The sequence below is a fragment of the Lampetra fluviatilis genome, chromosome 27 (genome assembly GCF_964198595.1).
Source record: "Lampetra fluviatilis chromosome 27, kcLamFluv1.1, whole genome shotgun sequence".
NCBI lineage: Eukaryota > Metazoa > Chordata > Hyperoartia > Petromyzontiformes > Petromyzontidae > Lampetra > Lampetra fluviatilis.
Window position 1 is genome coordinate 4,260,936 of NC_136301.1, and position 22,007 is coordinate 4,282,942.

The 22,007-nt window shown below is 52.5% G+C and overlaps 1 protein-coding gene across 1 annotated transcript in view; it reads right to left on the reverse strand.

The window, feature by feature from the left end:
• Window positions 1–22,007, reverse strand: part of LOC144942314 (voltage-gated potassium channel KCNC1-like) — a 68,898-nt gene that overhangs the window by 35,468 nt on the left and 11,423 nt on the right. The window contains exon 2 of the mRNA XM_078869100.1: window positions 15,296–16,240. Coding sequence (XP_078725226.1) covers window positions 15,296–16,240 — 945 coding nt within the window. The remainder of the gene's footprint in view (window positions 1–15,295; window positions 16,241–22,007) is intronic.

Genomic DNA, 22,007 nt, shown 5'->3' on the forward strand with positions numbered 1-22,007 from the left:
GTTTTGTGTCTTTGTGTGTGTGAGTGCGGTGTCCACTCGGGTCCGCAAAACGTGGGCTGTCGACTGCCGTTGTTGGAGATGCGGCGCTTTATCTCTCTGCCAATTGTATCCTTATCGCCCCCGTGGTCACTCTTAATTATACATTTTAAGAAAAGCCTTTCCCGTGCTGAGTAGAACACCCGGACGGGATGTCGGGTTCGCGCCTGAAGTCAGAATAATCAGATTCGATTTGTTTATACCGGAGGAAAGTCGATACGTTATAATGCTCTTTTGAAAGCATCAAAGTATGAAAAATAAGAATAGGTTTTACCATTTCTGAAGCACCCTGTATTATCAGCGCATGTTTTGTTTGCATGCTGGCCACAGGCACCGTGTGTGGGTAATGAAGGCATGATTCCTTACAAAAGGTTTCTATTTGGTATCATGCGGCCTCCTTTGCCAGTAGCAAAATATAATAATAGGGGTTTTTACCCTTCAGTTTCAAGTACGATGCAATACATAATTATCAGAGTGTTGTTTTTGTTTGCATTCTGACTGCAAGTATTGTGGTTAATGTAAACATGATCCCTTGCAAAAGGGTTTCAGTTTTGTCGCCAGAAAAAAGTGCAAAAACCCGATTATTATTGTATCTGTTTGGTGTTTGAATATCTTCACACCTCCTGTTTTATCGCCCGCAAGGGTAAAAAGCGACTCTTATTTTTAACTCTTGCTTACAACTTCTTCCTTCTTATTCTTAAGTCACGTAGGTAAAAATTGAAAATTAAAATTAATAAAAGTAAAATAAAAATAAAATAAAAATCACGACGTTTCGGAGGCAACACAAGCTTCCGTCTTCAGGTGGAACCGTCACAGCACGCTTGCTGTTATCAAGTAAGAGAAATTCCAAGAAAACCGTCCTTGTATATATATACTGATTGAGGGTGGGAGGAGCCAAGGTAGGCCCCTGGATATTATTATTGTGAGGTTCGGTGCGGCTGAAGCACGCTGCTGAAACGTAGCCGGCCGTCCTAAAAAGGTTCACAAATTCACGCTGCCATGGAGCTGCGGCCGCCACCCCCGGCTGGAAATTAACGAAGGAAACGGAACAAAATACTGAAGGGTTGAACACAGAAGCATAGAGGGGGGGGGGGGAGCGGTGAGGCGGTGGGGTTTGGTACGACGGCACCCCCACTCTTAGTGGAGCATCCAATCCATAATATAATTTTTTTTGTGGTTAAATCGCGTAAATATAAATGTGTCGTTAAACCCGCCACCACCACCCGACGTGGACTATGAGTAAGGTTTGTCACGTAAACAGAACATGCCAATTCGTTACTAGTTCAGCACACCGGAGTGTTGGAGAGTAAACCCACAACGTTTACAATTCGGGCATTTCGCCGGTAATTACAAGCAGCATCATCATCATAGGGCGACAGCCAGGGTTGACGATGAAAAAAAGACGACAAAAAATGTGCTGAAACACAGTGGAAAACTGTCATCACGCCTCCGATAAGCACGGTTGGTTACGCGCGGTGTGCGAAAGAAGTTAACAGACATACACTATCCATTTGCCCGTCCAAGGACGGGTGTACTGCACTAAATCTGAAACTTTCAAGCGAATAACAGACCGCGACGTGATATTCATTGCATCCATGCGTGTGCAATTTGTAAGGGCGCGGTGACACAGACTTATTTCATGTGAAGGTTATAATCCCTTGTTCATCGTGACGTCCTTTTTACTTTGATGTCTCAACAGCGTTACGGAGATCACGTGACGTGAGGGTTCTGCCTTTGTCGTGAGGGTTGTGAGTTGACGCCGAGGAGGGGGGAGGAGGCGCCTCGCACCCCCCCATGTGGAATGACGTCACCCGCTAATTAATATTAATGAGAGGAGGTGTCCATTTGAAGGACGTCACCTGCTCATGAATATTAATGAGGGGGGCTGTTCGATGTGGAGTGACGTCACGAGTGTTGCACACAGACATTATTGGCTCATTGTAGTAGGTAATAATAATGGGGTGGGGGGTGTCCATTTGGATGACGTCACCTACTCATGAATATTAATGAGGGGGGGCTGGTCGACGTGGAGTGACGTCACGAGCGTTAAGGACAGACATTCCTGAGTGATGATAGTAGGTTTAACATCACAATCGCCGTTGCATCGTGAATACTCGTATCGTGTCGTGAAAAATTATATCGCGCCGGGCGAGCGCGAAACCCCAGGACGCTAAACTCCTTCAGCTGCCACGCTTAGAGGTGTGAATTCACGCTGAGGATATCCACACGCGGTGTGTAACACATAGATGTGGGACAAAGTCATTGTTATGCAAGTCCAAGTCGAGTCGCAAGTCATCAAATTCATGACTCGAGTCTGACTCGAGTCCAAGTCACATGACTCGAGTCCACATCTCAGAGGTGGGACAAAGTCATTGTTATGCAAGTCCAAGTCGAGTCGCAAGTCATCAAATTCATGACTCGAGTCTGAATCGAGTCCAAGTCACATGACTCGAGTCCACATCTCAGAGGTGGGACAAAGTCATTGTTATGCAAGTCCAAGTCGAGTCGCAAGTCATCAAATTCATGACTCGAGTCTGACTCGAGTCCAAGTCACATGACTCGAGTCCACACCTCTGGTAACACACGTCCCCCCCCGCCCCCCCCCCGTGCACCATGGGATGTGTAAAATATCGGACGCAGTCTGTTCCACAAAGCGTAACGCGAATTGTACATAACGCGACAGATGTATTAAGGGGGCACGTTTTTTTGTTTTTATGAAGCGCGGATGCGAGTGTGGCCAGGACCATGCCCAGCCGGCTTTGTGTCTCCCCAGTGCATGATGTCACACGGGGTACTCAATTGAGGCCGAGCTGACCGACGGGAAGGCACGCGAATGTGAGCCGTGACCGTCGCTGGGTCCGGAGCGCAATGCGCCAACAACTATAGCCACTGCTCCCGGCATGCAAGGCACGTTCACAAAGACAACGATCTCGACGTGAAAGCTGCTGGGGGGGGGGGGGGGCAAGTGCTGTTCGCGTGTGCCAGCACCGCGCCTGGCCGCCTTTGTCTCCCCGGTGTTGATTTGAGGCTGAGTTCACCTAGGCGAGGCCCAGAACGGGTTCAGGTGTTCAAGATCGATCGTTGGTCCGTGAGCGGGCATCAAACTCGGGTCGCAGGTTTTGCTTTTGCCACTGCACCGCCGCTCCCCCACATGCACACATAAACATAACTACACACACACAACATGAAGACACACACACAAACACGTGTTGTTTTTTACGTATATGCAAGCACACACACATCAATTGCCTTTCCATTATAGTGTATTTATAGAGTATATGGGCGCAATAACGGAGTGACTGTGATTACATTGTACACTCTACTGCATAGGCTTGCACTCAGTTTTTATTATTCAATCCATATGTGCCTTCGACCGAGCGTGAACAGCGCGTGAGGACGTCCGGCCGACGTTGAACTTCATACACTCGACTGGAAACCACCTCTTGGAAGCGTCATCGAATGCCCTCTCCTTACCCGTACCCGGCCGCACCAGGGTCGCAAACGGGTATCGGGTACCTGATTGCGACCTCTGGGATGAAGCCATGTTGCAGGCGCGGGTGGGTTGATTCTAGGAACTTGAATTGTGAGGAGAGACAAGACGTTGGGAAATGAGTGACAAACGGTGACTCACCAGTGACTCACGGTCTACCCGTACCCGGCCGCACCAGGGTCGCAAACGGGTACCCGTACCCGTACCCGGCCGGGTACGGGTAGCCTGGTATCGGGTAGGGTACGGGTATCGGGTACCTGATTGTGACCTCTGCCTCTCTCTGAGCACCGCTGCTCAGGCCGGCCTCCTGCACCTCCGATTTGCTTTTGTTATGATTTACAATTAGTTAGGGGGAGGGTGGTTTGGGGGGGGGAGTTCAATCGTTGCGTGGGTATATTGTGGATTCGAGCTATGGGGCCGTCCATAAATGACGTCATGCGATTTTGGACGATTTTTGACCCCCCCATCCCTTCGTCACACGGCGTCACAAAAAGTCAGACCCCCCCCCTCTCAAATATGACGTCACAAAGCTCTGCCCCGCCCCCCCCCCAAATAAATAAAACATGCTTAAAATCGCTTTAAACTATTGTCATTGTAGTGCATATTTAATGTGGCGCTGCACTCTGATGTTGTAGGAGAAAACATTTTTCTTCTTGGTTCTTTCGGTAAAGTCACGTAGGAGGGAAATAATACAATAATAAAAATAAAACATAAATACAATTCTCACGACGTTTCGGCCACAACGCAAGCAGCCGTCCTCAGGTGAAGAACAGGTCTGTCGGAAAGACAGCGTCTGAATGAAGAGGAAACATTTATTAAAAAGTCAATTTAATTAAGTAGAACGTGTTGTCTATATTTATTTAAAGTTGCGCATTTTTATGTGACGTCACATTTCTTAAACCCCTCCCCCCCTCGTCACACATCGTCACAAATGTCTGACCCCCCCCCCCCCCCTAGGTGCGTGACGTCATTTATGGACGGCCCCGATGCACCCTCCACCACCCGACCGAGTCGCACAAATCAAGTGGCCACCCGGACAAATGTGCAAAAAAAGCAGTTTGTTATTCGGCAAAAAGCGTCTACGTTGAAATGCAAGCGAGAATCTGATCATATTGGTACGTTGCTATTATGAAATCCACATTCGCAGAGATATAGTTACGCAGGATGGGGAGGCTTTATCACACTATTTCTCCTGAACCGCGACTGATAACGGATTACAAGATCAGGCTGCCATAGCCCTAATAATGAGCAAATCACAAGCTAAGCAGGTCTGAGCCTGGAGCCCTAGTGTACAGAAAACGCTCACAAAATGCTCATACAAGCTGCGATTGAAGACAAGAAATTTCGGTGATAATAACTCATCAAAATTCAAAGGAAATACAGTGCGAGGTGGTAACACTGTGATCGTAGCAGTGGTTTCTAGGAATGACATCATCACTCCCACTGCACTAGCCAATCAGCTGCCAAGGAGACAACCCCTATGCAAAAATGGCCGCAATAAAGTCCCTCACGCAACATGGCCGTCATGATGTCAGTCATGGGGGTTTTCAAACCATAATTCACCACGCTGGTCAGGGCAGGCTGGTTCACAGATGTGATGCTACGATGTCACGCTAATTGTATTACGTGGCCCGCCACATAAAATATCCCTGAAGAGCCCTACTATAGCAGCCCTCTCTCTGTACCGGACGGCGTTCTATCTCAGAAAAGTGGTTTGCCAGGCGTTGGTCAGCTTTGTGATATATTTGAATTTTTTTTGTGCTGAGAGCCGGGTTAGGAGGAATTATACGGGAGGATTTTTTGTGTGTTTGTGTGTGTGTGTGTGCAGCCGTTCGTGACAGGGCCCACACTATCAATATTCTCCGCTCAAGCAAAAATTTGGCTGCCCCTGACACGGCCATCACCAACCGTTTCGCGCAAACCCAATTCGTTTCGAAATTCGCCTTCGCTGTTTCAACTTTTCACCCCCCCAAATAGCCATGAGACTTGGCGAGGCTTTGCCGAGTGAATAATTGCTCTCATTATCATTGCTCATGAGGATTCTAATCAACAGCACAGTTGGCTTGGACTCTGAACTCTGCGTGCCATTCCAATGCCCCGTCTTGGTTACTTACCCTCCCAGCATCTTGCAAAACGCGCAAACCAACTATTGCTGAGTTTCAAGACTCAGTGAAGCTTTCGCAGAACAGTGACAATCTCATTCGCATTACAGTCTGGCCTGCTATAACGCCGCCTGTTGTTTTCATAACGCGAATTGGATACAACGCTACAAATATATTCGGGGACACTTTTGTTAATTACACGGATGCGAATTGGATATAACACGATTGAATAAACAGAACTACGTCGCGCGAGTATGAATGAGCTTTAAGAAAAGCTGTCTCGAGTGTGGACCAATCAACTTCAAGGACAGTGTGAATATCATTATCATCATCAGAGTTGTTTCTTTTTGTTTGCATTTTGACTGCTTGTGTTGTGGTTATTGCAAACATGGTGCCTTGTATAAAGGTGTCAGTTTTTGTACCAGCTGAAAGGGTAAAAACCTACTACTATATGAATAAGCTGTTGTACGGCTGCCTTGGCGTAATGTCGCGCAAGGCAGTGGGATGCTGCTGGATGCTTCTAGATGCTTCCCACGTGCCTCAGTCTTTGTTCAGCCTGCGTACGCATCTCACGCGTTATCATGGACTGTGCTTCACGCTACATTAGAAGTTGTTTATTATGACGCGATTTTCCCATCACGCGGTGTTGTTCAGAAACGCAACAGCTACCAAGTTACGTGAGAACAGACCGTACTATTATAATGAGAATCATCATCATCATTATTTTTCGATTTAAAGTTTTCGTGACTGCAGGGATTCATCTTCTTGGTTCTTTCGGTAAAGTCACGTAGAAGGGAAATAATAAAATAAAAAATTAAATAAAAAGAAAACAATACAATGTTTTATTTTTATTATTTTATTATTTCCCTTCTACGTGACTTTACCGAAAGAACCAAGAAGATCATTATTATTATTACTACGGCGACGAGGTTTAGTGTCTGTGGCTTCGCGGTGAGGAAGGGTGGGAAGCCTCAACAGGCGAGCAAAGTGCGTGACCCAACTTGCACGGCGGATGAGCGGTTTACATCGCTCGGAGCGATGATGTAGACCCTGACGCTGGTCAACGACACCACTGGACTTACGATCCAGAGGTCGCCGTTCCGATTATATCTCCCGGCGCGCCAGTTAAAGCAACGCCGCAAGTTTTTTACTCTCCGCCGTCCCATCACCCCGCAGCCTGTCCACCCGACAGCATGAATGGGGGTAACACCGCAGTGCCCGAAGTCCATCGGCAGGTCGTGTGTGGTGGGTAAGGGGTCATCCATTCAGTACGTACGCATGGAGTGGGGAGGGGGGTTCACCCAAATGCGTTCGCTTGCGTACGGGGGGTCTACTGACAATGTACGCATAGGAAACGGGGAGGGGGGCGGTGAAGCCTCGATAATCATTTGTCTACGTTGGTCTTCAAATGAGCCACAGTTCAGTTTATTCAGCTGTGAGACAACAAGTACTAGCGGGAGAAGTGGGACTGTGGGAGAGGTGTCACTCGTGTGCCACCGTGCCATTGACTGCAGCTATCACGCAGCTCAGCACAATAAGTAGCCAAGATAGGCAGCTTAATTATTTAATGCAGCCGGCGGTGGACTATCTGTTAGCTTAAATACGTATCATATTATTTTCTGCGTGGATTAAATACACTGGTCAACAAAACATTTAAAAAAATTCTGGCCAGGACTTTTGCAGCTGTTTTAGACTAATTTCAGGGTGCTGATTCCAAATCTGATCTCAGTCAACATCTCATTTTGATGCTATCGGCATACCCCATTTTCATGGATTTTACCCGAAATTAACTCTGTCACTTATGATTGCAAGTTGTTGCGAGTCAGTGACTGCTTTAGTGTTAAAATATGGTGCTGTATTTTTAGGATAGTGTGTTTATAATATAATTTTATGTAGATATCCACATTTATTTAATATTTTTCTTCTGCAGTTTTTATTGAAAATGCAATATTTGAGATCTCAAAAACCTGATGTGATAGGCACAAACTGATGCCAGATTTGGAATCAGCACCCCAAAATTAGCTTAAGACCGTTGGAATACCTTGTGACCAGTGATATCGGACGTTCTATCGGATTCGGGGGGGGGGGGGTGCGTCAGGCGTACGTACGCAGGTGGGGGGGGGGGTGTAAAAAGTCCGCGTGCGTACAGGGAGGGGGGGAGGGGTCAAGTTTTGACAGATGTTTGCGTGCCGACTCAATGGATGGCCCCGTACCAGTGGCGCAACGACATTATCGGCTCTGGGAAGGGGGGGGGGTCGCTGCGGCAGTCGGTCAGGCGGGGTCCCAACCCTGTTGTTGAAAACACTTCTCACGGTGTTTGTCAATGGGGCCCAGCTCGCAGCTTTGGCCACCAGTGGGGGTGGGAGGGGCAACACACTCTTCTGGCACCCCCTGCCCCCAGGGCATCGCCATGCCCCCAGGGCACCCCCTACCCCCAAGGCATCGCCCTGCCCCCAGGGCATCGCCGTGCCCCCAGGGCATCGCCATGCCCCCAAGGCATCGTCCTGCCCCCAAGGCACCCCCTACCCCCAAGGCACCCCATGCCCCCAGGGCACCGCCTGCACCCAAGGCACTGCCCTGCCCCCAAGGCACCCCATGCCCCCAAGGCACCCCTTGCCCCCAAGGCACTGCCCTACCCCCAAGGCACCCCATGCCCCCAAGGCACCCCCTGCCCCCAAGGCACTGCCATGCCCCCAAGGCACTGCCATGCCCCCAAGGCACCCCATGCCCCCAGGGCATCGCCCTGCCCCCACGCTCGTTACGCTACTGGTGGTTTCACCCCCCCCCCCCCCCCTTCATCCAGCGGCGTTGTAGTCACGACGAGGACGATTTTTCCCAAAATGACCCCTCGACAGTTCGCCCTGCAGCGGAGGCCCCTTCTGCCAGCGGGAAGCGGGGGGGGGGGGGGGGGGGCACGAGCGAGCCATTGCAGGGGGGCTGCGCCTCGTGCGCCGGCGGCAGCGGTGGAAGCGTAACGCGGATGACCCCCGGGGAGATGGAACGGTCAGCCGACGTTCCATGCCAGGCGGTGCCCGAGCGTCGGCGTTCTGCCGGGCCGCGCCGATTACCGCCACGCCGGCTTCACGGCGGACGTGAAAGCTCCCCCCTCGCCACCCGACGTCGTTCGCGAGGGCGGGCCGGCGACGTGTAGGCCGGCGTTCGGCAGCCCGGCACGCGTTCTCCGAATTCGAGAGTTACCACGCCGGCGCGCGACTGAATCGGGGATCGCGCGGCGCATCCGCCGAGCCGAGCGCCGCGCCGTGGCTGCGAACACTCGGCAAAAAGAGTCTCTCCCCCCCCCCCCCGCTCAACCATTATATATACGGAGTGGTATCTCTTGTAATCTCTCATTTACTTGATACAGCTGTCGGGCTGTGACGGTTCCACCTGAAGACGGCAGCTTGTGTTGCCTCCAAAACGTCGTGATTTTTTTTATTTTTTTTATTTTACTTTTATTAATTTTAATTATATTTTTTTACCTACGTGACTTTACCGAAAAAACCTAAGAATATGAATATAAAAAAGAGTCTCGTGGGGAAAGAAGAAAAAAACTTCGATTTAAAGCTTTCGTGACTGCAGGGATTCATCTTCTTGGTTCTTTCGGTAAAGTCACGCAGAAGGGAAGTAATAAAATAATAAAAATAAAACATGATAAAATAATTCTCACGACGTTTCGGCCACAACGCAAGCAGCCGTCCTCAGGTGAAGGCCAGGTCTGTCGGGGAGACAGCGTCTGAAGCTTTCGTGACTGCCATTCAGACGCTGTCTCCCCGACAGACCTGGTCCTCACCTGAGGACGGCTGCTTGCGTTGTGGCCGAAACGTCGTGAGAATGATTGCATTATGTTTTATTTTTATTATTTTATTACTTCCCTTCTACGTGACTTTACCGAAAGAACCAAGAAGAAGAAGAAAAAAACTCTCGTTCACGAGACGCAGCGAGGCTCTCCTGGATACACGAGCGTAAATAATGATCGCTGCAGTAATAATTATAATAATAATAATACACACATTTAAACAACTCCCCCCACCCCTTTAGATGCACGGGTAAGCTGCTTTTCGTTATCGTGTTCAGCTTTAAAAGACTGGAAGAAGAAGACGATGAGTTGAAAGCGCAAAAAACAAGCGTGGAGAGTCGCGTGCCTGGAATGGAACTCGGGGGAGCACAGCGGAAGACGCGCAGCAGAAATGAACGCAGGCTCCAGGCATCGCACGGGGGCAGCGTTCCTCACTGCAAGGCCCGCGGGCCACTAGCGGCCCTTGGTGGCCTTTAATGCGGCCCCTGGCGTGCGGTCCCCCGACAATACGCACAATCGGTGCTGCCAAACCCCCCAATGGTTTCAAATTTGTGGCGACCCTCACACTGATGATGTCTTCTTATCGGCGAAAGTGCCCCCCTTCCCCAGTCTGCTCCTGACAATGAAGTGAAGAACACTGGCATGGGGGGCTCGTCGCCCATGAGGACCATCGCCGTGGAGATGGAGCGACGAGACCATCGCCATGGAGATAGAGCGACGAGACCATCGCCATGGAGATGGAGCTGCGAGACCATCGCCATGGAGATGGAGCTGCGAGACCATCGCCATGGTGATGGAGCAGTGATGGCGACGGATTGAGGAGGCCTTCATCCAGCAGTGCGTAGATGGCCCCCCATATTTTGTTCATGGGGCTGCCCCCCCCCACCCTACCCCACCCCACTTGGGTCTCCGCTCGTTTGCTCGGTTCGCTCGTGCCTCGCCCCGCCACTGGTAACCGTGTGGTCTGGCGACGGGACGGCGACATCACACTTTGGAAATTCATCGTGTCGGCGAAGGCGGATTTATTTATTTATTAATTTCCCTTGCGCTCAGAAGCGGTGTTAGTGTCGGTGCCGTGCCGAGGATTACGTTTCACGGACGCCCCGGCGTCGATGAGCCGAGAGTCAACAAGAGACATCTCCGCGCGCCCGGAGCGCGCCTAGAACTTTGGTGGCCGGTGCAACGAGATCGGCCCGCACAGGTGGCGGCTTTAGAAAAGACGAAAAAAATAAACAGCCTCGACCTTTACTCCGCGGTGGCTCCGAGGCGCCGTCGGAAGCGGGGTAGTTTTACGGTTGTTCAAACAACGCGCGGTAAGAATGGGCTCGTGATACAATCAATTTCGAACTTGCAATGCACATATACATTCTCACGATGCGTACACAGTTTAGTGTTATACGCAGGTGTAGCATGCCCGTGCGCGCGCGCCGATGTGTGTGTGTGCGCGCGCGCCGATGTGTGTGTGTGTGCGCGCGCGCATCTCTCGGTATGGCCAGATGTAGAGGGGTGAACGGGCATGGCACAGGCCGGAGAGGTGAGCTGATGTGCCCCGGCGAGATGTGGAGCTGAGTGGACTTACCGATCGCGGGCACCTCTGATTAGCTGCGTACGGTGCGAAATAAGTTATACGTACGTACATACAAGCGGTGTCAAGATCGGCCTATTTGGAAGAGGCTCGTGAAGGACGCGACCGGGCAGTTGGAGGCAGTCGCCGTCCAGAAACAATGGGGGGGGGGGGGGGGCGGAGGAGAGACGCTCACCGCATCGAGCGGAGCGCCGGGCGGCTAAAACGCAGCGAGTTGGCGCAGTAGGGAACCCAGGTGGTGCATCTGCCAATCGTCTCAGTCAGTCAACGCCATGGTGCCTGGGTCTGGCACTTGCCCCAGAAAAGCCTGTTCAAGCCTGTACGGGGGGGGGGATCTTTGTCTTTTTATGCAGATGACAAGCGCTCACGCGGGACCTGAGCAGTGGCAGCTCACGCCAACATTAGTGGCATTCTGGGTTTTAATACAGGGAGCCCCTACCCCCGACCCCCCCTCCCCAACCTCGTGATTCAATTTGAATACAGAGAGCCAACCCTGAGCCCCCCTCCTTCTCTCGTGATTCAATTTAAATACAGGGAGCCCCCCCCCCTTCTCGAGACCCCCCCCCCCGCCCACCTCGTGATTCAATTACAATTATTGTCTCGGCCTAATCAGAAATGATTGCACACACACACACAAACAACAACAACAACAACAATCACGTGAAAGGGTTTTTGTTGTTGTTGTTGTGGTCGTTGACAATCAAATTGGCCGTACGTCAGATCTGACTGGCAGAGTGATTTCTTCTTTTCAAACATCTCTGTATGACCTACACGCGCGGCGAACCCGACCCTACCCCCCACGCAGGACTGAGAGACGCCTTTGTGGCGAAAGACCTCTCCCCGCGTCCCGCTGGGCTCGTTGAATCAGTTGCGTACCACCCCGCCAGGGCGTACGGTTTTACAACAAAAACAAAACACGCGGTCATCAACGACAAAGCTGGAACAAACAAACAAATAACTGGAAAGCGTGCAGAGGGGAAGCACCGTTGCAAACATTCCCGCTTGGAATTACGTTGTTCGCGGGCTAGAAAGCCGGGCGAGTGGATTCAAGAGCACACGCGTAGTTAATGACGCCATCCTATCGGTTAAGGGAGTGGTGGTGCATTGTCTTTGAGCTGTACGCCTTTTGGCGTCATCAGATCGAGCACCAATTGAGACGAGGCTCAAAAGAAAGCTGTCTCTGGTGTGGACAAATCAGTTTCAAGGACAATGTAAATATTATCAGAGTGTGTTTTTTGTTTGCATTTTGACTGCAAGTATTGTGGTTAATGCAGACCATGATTCCTTGTAAAAAGTTTCAGTTTTGTTGCCAGAAAAAAGGGGTAAAAACCCTTATTATTATGGAGTGGTGGGGCTTCAGCAGACAGCGTCACCGGTTAGAAGGGACGATGGCGGACAGTCCAGACTAGTCGCAGAGTGGCGGTCAAGGAATGGAACGAGTCCTGGAGGAGGCCCGCCGAGGAGATGGAGTGATAGAATCGGCTCGCCTTCATCCAGCAGCGGATTGGTCGTGGCCGAAGATGAAGATGACACGGGGAGTGGAGTGGCCGGAAAGAGTGTATCATCATCATCGTCATCGTCGTTATCATCACGGAGCATGGGGCAGATAGCTCGTGGTGGGTGTCTACCACTCTAGATTTGAAGCTTTCGTGACTGCAAGGATTCATATTCTTAGGTTTTTTCGGTAAAGTCACGTAGGTAAAAAAATGTAATTAATAAAAGTAAAATAAAATAAAAATCACGATGTTTCGGAAGCAACACAAGCTTCCGTCTTCAGGTGGAACAGTCACAGCACGATAGCTGTATCAAGTGAGAGCAAAACTAAACGTCGTAATTTTTATTTTATTTTTATTAATTTCAATTTTTTACCTACGTGACTTTACCGAAAAAACCTAAGAATATGCCTACCACTCGTTTCGTCATTTGTTTCCACTTTCCGCTGTGTCTTGTAGTGCTCATATGCGTCACGTGGTGCCACATCTGTCTGGCATGCAACTTTGCATTGATAAAGGGCTGTAAATTGTTGCAATGCTACACACGTGGACTGGTAGGACGCGTGCAGGTTCGCGACACCGTCCAAACTATGAGTCGGGTACGCCGCCTCACTCAGAGGGTTGACGACGAGACTCACCATCAGAGGCTATCCCCCTCGCGATCGACGATGATTGTTCTCCATAGGACAGTTGGATAATTATCTGTGGGTCCGGAAAATGGCTAAGAGGCCGATCCGGGAATCGGCAGACTCTGCCGCGGCTCGGGCGCACACGTGTGCCCAGAAAGGGTGAGTGGGTGGGTGAGTGGGTGGGTGAGTGGGTGGGTGGGTGGGTGAGTGAGTGGGTGGGTGGGTGGGTGAGTGGGTGGGTGGGTGAGTGAGTGAGTGGGTGGGTGGGTGTGTGGGTGGGTGGGTGAGTGGGTGGGTGAGTGGATGAGTGGTGGGTGAGTGGGTGGGTGGGTGGGTGAGTGAGTGAGTGAGTGAGTGGGTGGGTGAGTGAGTGGGTGGGTGAGTGAGTGGGTGGGTGGGTGAGTGGAGGGGGTGGGTGGGTGAGTGGAGTGGGTGAGTGGGTGGGTAGATGAGTGAGTGGGTGGGTGAGTGGGTGGGTGAGTGGGTGGGTGGGTGGGTGAGTGGGTGGGTGGTTGAGTGAGTGGGTGGGTGGGTGGGTGAGTGAGTGGGTGGGTGGGTGGGTGTGTGGGTGGGTGGGTGAGTGAGTGGGTGGGTGGGTGAGTGGAGGGGGTGGGTGGGTGAGTGGAGTGGGTGAGTGGGTGGGTAGATGAGTGAGTGGGTGGGTGAGTGGGTGGGTGGGTGAGTGGGTGGGTGGGTGAGTGGGTGGGTGGGTGGGTGGTTGAGTGAGTGGGTGGGTGGGTGAGTGAGTGGGTGGGTGGGTGGGTGTGTGGGTGGGTGGGTGAGTAGGTGGGTGAGTGGATGAGTGGTGGGTGAGTGGGTGGGTGGGTGAGTGAGTGAGTGGGTGGGTGAGTGGGTGGGTGAGTGAGTGGGAGAGTGGGTGGATGGGTGGGTGAGTGGAGGGGGTGGGTGGATGAGTGGAGTGGGTGAGTGGTTGGGTAGATGAGTGAGTGGGTGGGTGAGTGGGTGGGTGGGTGGGTGAGTGGGTGGGTGGGTGAGTGGGTGGGTGAGTGGGTGAGTGGGCGGGTGAGCGGGTGAGTGGGTGGGTGAGTGGGTGGGTGGGTGAGTGGGTGGATGAGTGGGCGGGTGAGTGGTTGGGTAGATGAGTGAGTGGGTGGGTGAGTGGGTGGGTGAGTGGGTGGGTGGGTGGGTGGGTGAGTGGGTGGGTGAGTGGGTGAGTGGGCGGGTGAGTGGGTGGGTGAGTGGGTGGGTGAGTGGGTGAGTGGGTGGGTGATTGAGTGGGTGAGTGGGTTGGTCGGTAGGTGGGTGGGTGAGTAGGTGAGTGGGTGGGTGAATGGGTGGATGAGTGAGTAGGTGGGTGGGTCAAGGCCAGTGGCGACGTGGCAGCCGAGGGGTGCCACCCCGCCAGGTGTGGACATCCACCGAGGACTCCCCATGGGCCACAACCGCCACTTGGTGGCACCGTTAAACTTCAACACGTGGCTCGCCGCGGGGGGGGGGGGGGATCTACATATATATATAAAGTAGGTGACATTTCAGGCGATGGACTTTCTTCGTAGCTAATTAGAGAAGGCCACAGAGATGAAGTGAAGTTGGAGGCTGCGCTATAGACCACCGTAGGGCCTGATGAGGATAAATAAATACTTGCAGATTGACGGTTTTCAATTCAGTAGATTTTGAGGAATATACACGCCTGTCAATAATGTAACATTCAGTAAATGGTAATATTTTTAAATGTGATAAATAAATAAAAATTATTTAATTTTGCTGGCACATTGCCATGGAGGAACGGCCTTCGTGGAGTCGCTGCCCCCTTACGACCCGATTCAGTTCGGAAAATCGGACCGATATTCTATGGTTCTTTCGATAAAGTCACGTAGATTGAAAAAATAATAACAACACCGCTTGTGGGTGGGTGTGTTGCGATCGAAACGTCGTGATATTTTGACTCACTTTATTTCTATTATTTTATTATTATTATTTCTATCTACGTGACTTTACCGAAAGAACAATATAATATGAATCCCTGCGGTCACGAAAGTTTAAGTCAAAATCGGACCGATATCGATTGAGAAAACGTTGCTGGCACATCGCAATCCTGGCCAACCGTGGCATCGACCAAGGTCCTGCAGAGACTTCTTGTCAATCTGCCCGTCGGCTTCCTCCGTGAACTGAGCGCAACGTCTCCGGCGCCGTGGATCCTTACCCGGGCCCCACGCGACGAGTACGGGTCCTCGAAGAGCGCCCACAGCCTGGGCTGGCAGCGTCTCCAGCAGGCCCTGGGCTTGACGGCGTCGCTCACGAGCCCACGTCCCTTCCGCTTGCCTCCTCCGCCCGAGGCCGTCCCTCCTCCTCCTCCTCCGCCGCCACCGCCGTCGTCGTCAAAGCCGCCGCCGCCGCCGTCGTCGTCGTCGTCGTCGGCGGCCGGGAGGTCCGGCGAGTCGCTTCTCGCCTCGGGGAGGTCGAAGCTGTGCAGGGCCTCCTCGGCGTCACGGTGCTGCCGGTAGTTCATCCAGCAGCAGGGCTCCACGTCCGTCTCGTCGATGCCCCAGTAGGCGAGCTCCTCCTCGAACAGGGGGCCGCACACGTCGGCGGGGCAGTGCAGCTTGCCCGTGCGGTAGTAGTTGAGCACGTAGGCGAACACGCCGGGGTGCCGATCGAAGAAGTGCATCTCGGACAGCGACTGCGCCGCCGCCGACGATGAGGGCGGAGGCGGAGGAGGAACCGGTGAATGCGGAATCGCGATCGCGGCGGCCGACGACGATGACGATGATGACGCCGATGACGCCGCCGCCGCCAGCGACGGCTGCTGCGTCGGTGGCGGGGACGGCGAGGCCGACGGAGCGGAGGGGCATGGGGAGGGGGGCGGCGGCGGCGTCAGAGGATGTAGAGGCGGTTCGGGGGGAAGAGGGGCGTGCAGGGGAGGGGGGGCGTGAAGCGGATGGTGATGAGGATGATGGTGATGGTGATGAGGTGGCGGTGGCGGCGGCGGTGGCGGCGGCGGCGGAGGCGGCGGGGGGCAGTCGAGCATGAGCGCGAGGCGCGTGCCGGGCAGGGTGCGCAGGGTGCTGCGGTACGTCTCGTGGCGCACGCCGCCCACGTTGATGACGACTCGCTCCTCGTCGCACGCCACCGTCGCCTCCTCCTCCTGCTCCACGGGCACAATGGGGGGGGGGGGGGTGAGAGAGGACGATGACGATGGGAAGGAGAGGGGAAGAGGAGGGAGAGGGGTGGGGGGGGAATGATGAGAGGGCAGAAGAGCACATGGTGGGGTGTGATTAGCCACCTTCGTCATTACGTGCTCGCCAACTGGGTTGCAATCATCAGAATCATCAGAATCATCAGAATCATCGGGGTTTTGTTTTTCATATCGAAGCCATCGTCATCGTGGTTGTCTTCAACAGTGCTGCTAGTTGGTGATGCTGCTGAGTTGGCAGTGGTGCCCAAACCACCGCGACAGCTCAACACAATTGTCAACCACCTGCTGCACTACCGCTGACGTCACCCTGCTGCACTACCGCTCATGTCACCCTGCTGCACTACCACTGACGTCACCCTGCTGCACTACCGCTGACGTCACCCTGCTGCACTACCCCTGACGTCACCCTGCTGCACTACCACTGACGTCACCCTGCTGCACTACCACTCACGTCACCCTGCTGCACTACCCCTGACGTCACCCTGCTGCACTACCACTGACGTCACCCTGCTGCACTACCCCTGACGTCACCCTGCTGCACTACCACTGACGTCACCCTGCTGCACTACCGCTCACGTCACCCTGCTGCACTACCACTGACGTCACCCTGCTGCACTACCACTGACGTCACCCTGCTGCACTACCACTGACGTCACCCTGCTGCACTACCGCTCACGTCACCCTGCTGCACTACCACTGACGTCACCCTGCTGCACTACCCCTGACGTCACCCTGCTGCACTACCGCTCACGTCACCCTGCTGCACTACCACTCACGTCACCCTGCTGCACTACCACTGACGTCACCCTGCTGCACTACCGCTCACGTCACCCTGCTGCACTACCGCTCACGTCACCCTGCTGCACTACCGCTCACGTCACCCTGCTGCACTACCACTGACGTCACCCTGCTGCACTACCACTGACGTCACCCTGCTGCACTACCGCTCACGTCACCCTGCTGCACTACCACTCACGTCACCCTGCTGCACTACCACTGACGTCACCCTGCTGCACTACCGCTCACGTCACCCTGCTGCACTACCACTCACGTCACCCTGCTGCACTACCACTCACGTCACCCTGCTGCACTACCACTGACGTCACCCTGCTGCACTACCACTGACGTCACCCTGCTGCACTACCGCTCACGTCACCCTGCTGCACTACCACTCACGTCACCCTGCTGCACTACCACTGACGTCACCCTGCTGCACTACCACTCACGTCACCCTGCTGCACTACCCCTGACGTCACCCTGCTGCACTACCACTGACGTCACCCTGCTGCACTACCCCTGACGTCACCCTGCTGCACTACCACTCACGTCACCCTGCTGCACTACCGCTGACGTCACCCTGCTGCACTACCGGACTCCACGTCTCTGCGGCAGCTCCTTCCGTCTGGAACGCGGCCAACACCACCAAAGACAAAGATCCCCCGCATAGCCTCAACAGACCCGTCGGGGCAAGGGCCGTTCGCGAGGCCACCGCCACCGCCGTCCCCGAGACATTTCAGGGCCCCCTCGCCTCCCTCGCCATTGGCGCTTGGCGCTCCACTCACACCGAGCGAGGCTTCTCCCCGCCTCATTGTTCATGTCCACGATACAAGTGACGCCTTTTGGCGTCATCTGGTCCAACACCATGTGAGACTAGGCTCTAAGGAAAGCTGTCTCGGGTGTGGACCAATCAACTTCAAGGACAGTGCATACATGATCAGAGTTGTGTTTTTTGTTTGCATTGTGACTGCAGGTATTGTGGTCTATGCAAACATGACTCCTTGTAAAAAAGGTGTCAGTTTTGTTGCCAGATAGAAGGGTAAAAAACCAATTATCATATTTTTACTGGCAAATGAGGTTCCAATGGTACAAGTGACATTGTTATTGTTAAATACGGGCAACCCGCCTGTGCTTTGGACGTTACTGTTACTGTCCGTCCCTCCCAGCCAGCCAGCAAAACTTGTAATCTCATACAGAGACTCTGTCTCTCTCCACCTGTCATCCTCACGCCTTCTCTGTACTCTGCATCACACGTTCTCACGTTGTCTCTGAATTCCTCTGTCCCCTCTCTCGTTCCTCCATGGTATCTCAACCCAGGTCATCCAGCCAAACAACTCGTTTATAATATGAGCGTACGATCATAGTCGACATTTTTTTGGCCAACGGCTTCCTCTTCATAGCAGAGAAGAACGGTCAATACCCCCAAAAATCGCCGATGAGATGTCTTTTTAAATCCTTTATATTAAGTTCACTTGCTTGCTTGCTTGCGCGCTTATGACCGTGCAAATCTTTCGGTCGTTTTTTAACCCACTCCCCGTGATCCAATCAAGCTGACATTTTGCACACAGACTAGTTGTGCGGGACAATTTATTTTCGTGAAAAAATTTTTCCCAAAAATTTTAACATTTTTGGAAAATATATATATATAATTACCAATTGCTTAATGGTGGCAGGCAATCGTCTGACCCATAGGTGGCAGCCATCTCAAGCCAGAGGACGAGAGGACTCTAGCCGCCACGCATATAAAGGATTTATAGTGAAAAACTTTGTCTTTACGGGTTAATTTTTTCTTGATTCATATTTAGATTTTTCGGTCAGATCACGCGCGTAAACTGGCTGGTGTACACCCTCCTCCAACGGACACGGACAATTTCATCAAAGAGCCGTTCATAAATGACGTCACGCGATTTTGGACAATTTTTGACCCCCCCCCCCATCTCGTCACACGGCGTCACAAAAAGTCAGACCCCCCCCCCCTCAAATATGACGTCACAAAGCTCTGCCCCGCCCCCCGCCCCCAAAAATAAAACATGCTTCAAATCGCTTTAAACTATTGTCATTGTAGTGCGTATTTAATGTGGTGCTGCACTCTGATGTTGTAGGAGAAAACATTTATTAAAAAGTCTATTTAATTAAGTAGAACGTGTTGCCTATATTTATTTAAAGTTGTGCATTTTTACGTGACGTTACATTTCTCACCCCCCCCCCCCCTCGTCACACATCGTCACAAATGTCTGACCCCCCCCCCCCCAGGTGTGTGACGTCATTTATGGACGGCCCCCAAGTCGTCACGTCAACAAACGTATAATATTTATAATATTCATATTCTTGGTTCTTTCGGTAAAGTCACGTAGAATGGAAATAATAAAATAATAAAAATAAAACATAATAAAATAATTCTCACGACGTTTCGGCCACAACGCAAGCAGCCGTCCTCAGGTGAAGAACAGGTCACCTGAGGACGGCTGCTTGCGTTGTGGCCGAAACGTCGTGATAATTATTTTATTATGTTTTATTTTTATTATTTTATTATTTTATTATTTCCATTCTACGTGACTTTACCGAAAGAACCAAGAAGATGAATCCCTGCAGTCACGAAAGCTTTACATCGAAATTTATAATATTGCTTAACAACTCTCCGGAGGTTATGCTGGAAAGAATCTCGCAACGTGAAAGCAAATGGGTCACGTGCGCTCCGCTGCTGTTCACAGCCAGCTTCATCAGGCGTCAGCCACAATGTCGGCAGCTGCATGATGATGATGATGACGCTGCTGCTGATGTTGCTGCTGCTGATGTTGCTGCTGATGCTGCTGCTGATGATGTTGCTACTGCTGATAATGCTGCTGATGATGTTGATGATGATGATGACGCTGCTGCTGCTAGTTGCAACTATCAGCGGCACGGATCGTCAAGCGTGGCCGTGGGTCGCTCTCAAATGCACCGGCGATGTGCTGCTGAGCGCTGTGATGGTACTGGCACGTATGTTCATCACGTGATGAACTTTATTAATTGACTCCGTCGGGTTGAAGGAGGGATTCCGACACGCGTGTACTGGTAGGAACCACCTGGTTCCACCAGCCCACAGGGGATTATTGTGTCCATCCGTCCGTCGTGCATCCAAAAATGGGAGGGGTCGGGCTGGGTAGAGAGGGGAGGGTGGGAAGGGGCTGGGTGGGGAGGGTCTGGGTGGGGAGGGTGGGGCTGGATGAGGGGTGGGAGGGGTGGGGCTGGGTGGGGAGGGGCTGGTCACCCCGTGGTGCCCTTATAAAACTCAACGTTTAACCTACTCACGCCAGCTTGTGCCCGCCCTCACAGTCGGGCATATTTGCGGAATACACCACGCCGCCGTTGACCCTAGCCATTGATCGAGCAACTCAACGTTCCTACCAGCTCCCTCCGCAGGAATGTGTTTTTCTTGCGAGATCTGAACCACCCCCCCCCACCACCCCGAAAAAAACCTAAATTATGAATCGTAATATAGGTAACGAAATCCCACCCGTGTTTCATATCTGTCCTTCCAAAGCCACGCGCCGTGTTATTACGATTGACGGAGTGCCGTGAAGTTCCGCTTCTAATATTCAGCAGCAGTAGGAGGCTTCCATTTTGGGGCAAAGCGATTTGCAGTCACAACGCAGCAGCATCCTCCATCGCAGTCCCTCCTCCACGCAGCTCTGCAACGGGGCAGAGAGCCCTTGGGCAAGTTTCCCCTCCATCTCTGCTCTTGCGTAACGATGACGCTAACTCGCAGAGACAACTTTACAGACGTCCCGCCACACTCCCCTGCAGGGCTCTCCAACTCCTGTCTCCCCCCCCCCCTTCTTCTCCCTCCTCTTAGTCTTCCTGATCCCCCCCCCCCATGTCTTCGACCTCCCCTCTACACCCCCTGGCTTTCACTCACACTGAGTGCCTTGGAGATGTTAACTACCTCGCCTGGTATACAGGAAGTCGTGGGTTCGATCCCGACCCTGACGATGCCTGCTGCTGGTATATTTGGAGTTTGCGTGTCTCTCTCTCTCATCATCATCATCACGGTGGCTGGGAGATGTTAACTACCTCGCCTGGTATACAGGGAGTCGTGGGTTCGATTCCGACCCTGACGATGCCTGCTGCAGTATATTTGGAGTTTGCGTGTCTCTCTATCATCATCACGGTGGCTGGGAGATGTTAACTACCTCGCCTGGTATACAGGGAGTCGTGGATTCGATCCCGACCCTGACGATGTCTCCTGCTGTATATTTGGAGTTGGCATGTATTTCTATCATCATCACGGTGGCTAGGAGATGTTAACTACCTCGCCTGGTATACAGGAAGTCGTGGGTTCGATCCCGACCCTGACGATGCCTGCTGCAGTATATTTGGAGTTTGCGTGTCTTTCTATCATCATCACGGTGGCTAGGAGATGTTAACTACCTCGCCTGGTATACAGGAAGTCGTGGGTTCGATCGCGACCCTGACGATGCCTCCTGCTGTATATTTGGAGTTAGCGTGTCTTTCTATCATCATCACGGTGGCTAGGAGATGTTTACTTCCTCGCCTGGTATACAGGGAGTTGTGGGTTCGATCCCGACCCTGACGATGCCTGCTGCTGTATATTTGGAGTTTGAGTGTCTCTCTATCATCATCACGATGGCTAGGAGATGTTAACTACCTCGCCTGGTATACAGGAAGTCGTGGGTTCGATCCCGAACCTGACGATGCCTGCTGCTGTATATTTGGAGTTTGCGTGTCTCTCTCTCTCACCATCATCACGGTGGCTGGGAGATGTTAACTACCTCGCCTGGTATACAGGAGGTCGTGGGTTCGATCCCCACCCTGACGATACCTGCTGCTGTATATTTGGAGTTGGCGTGTCTCTCTATCATCATCACGATGGCTAGGAGATGTTAACTACCTCGCCTGGTATACAGGAAGTCGTGGGTTCGATCCCGACCCTGACGATGCC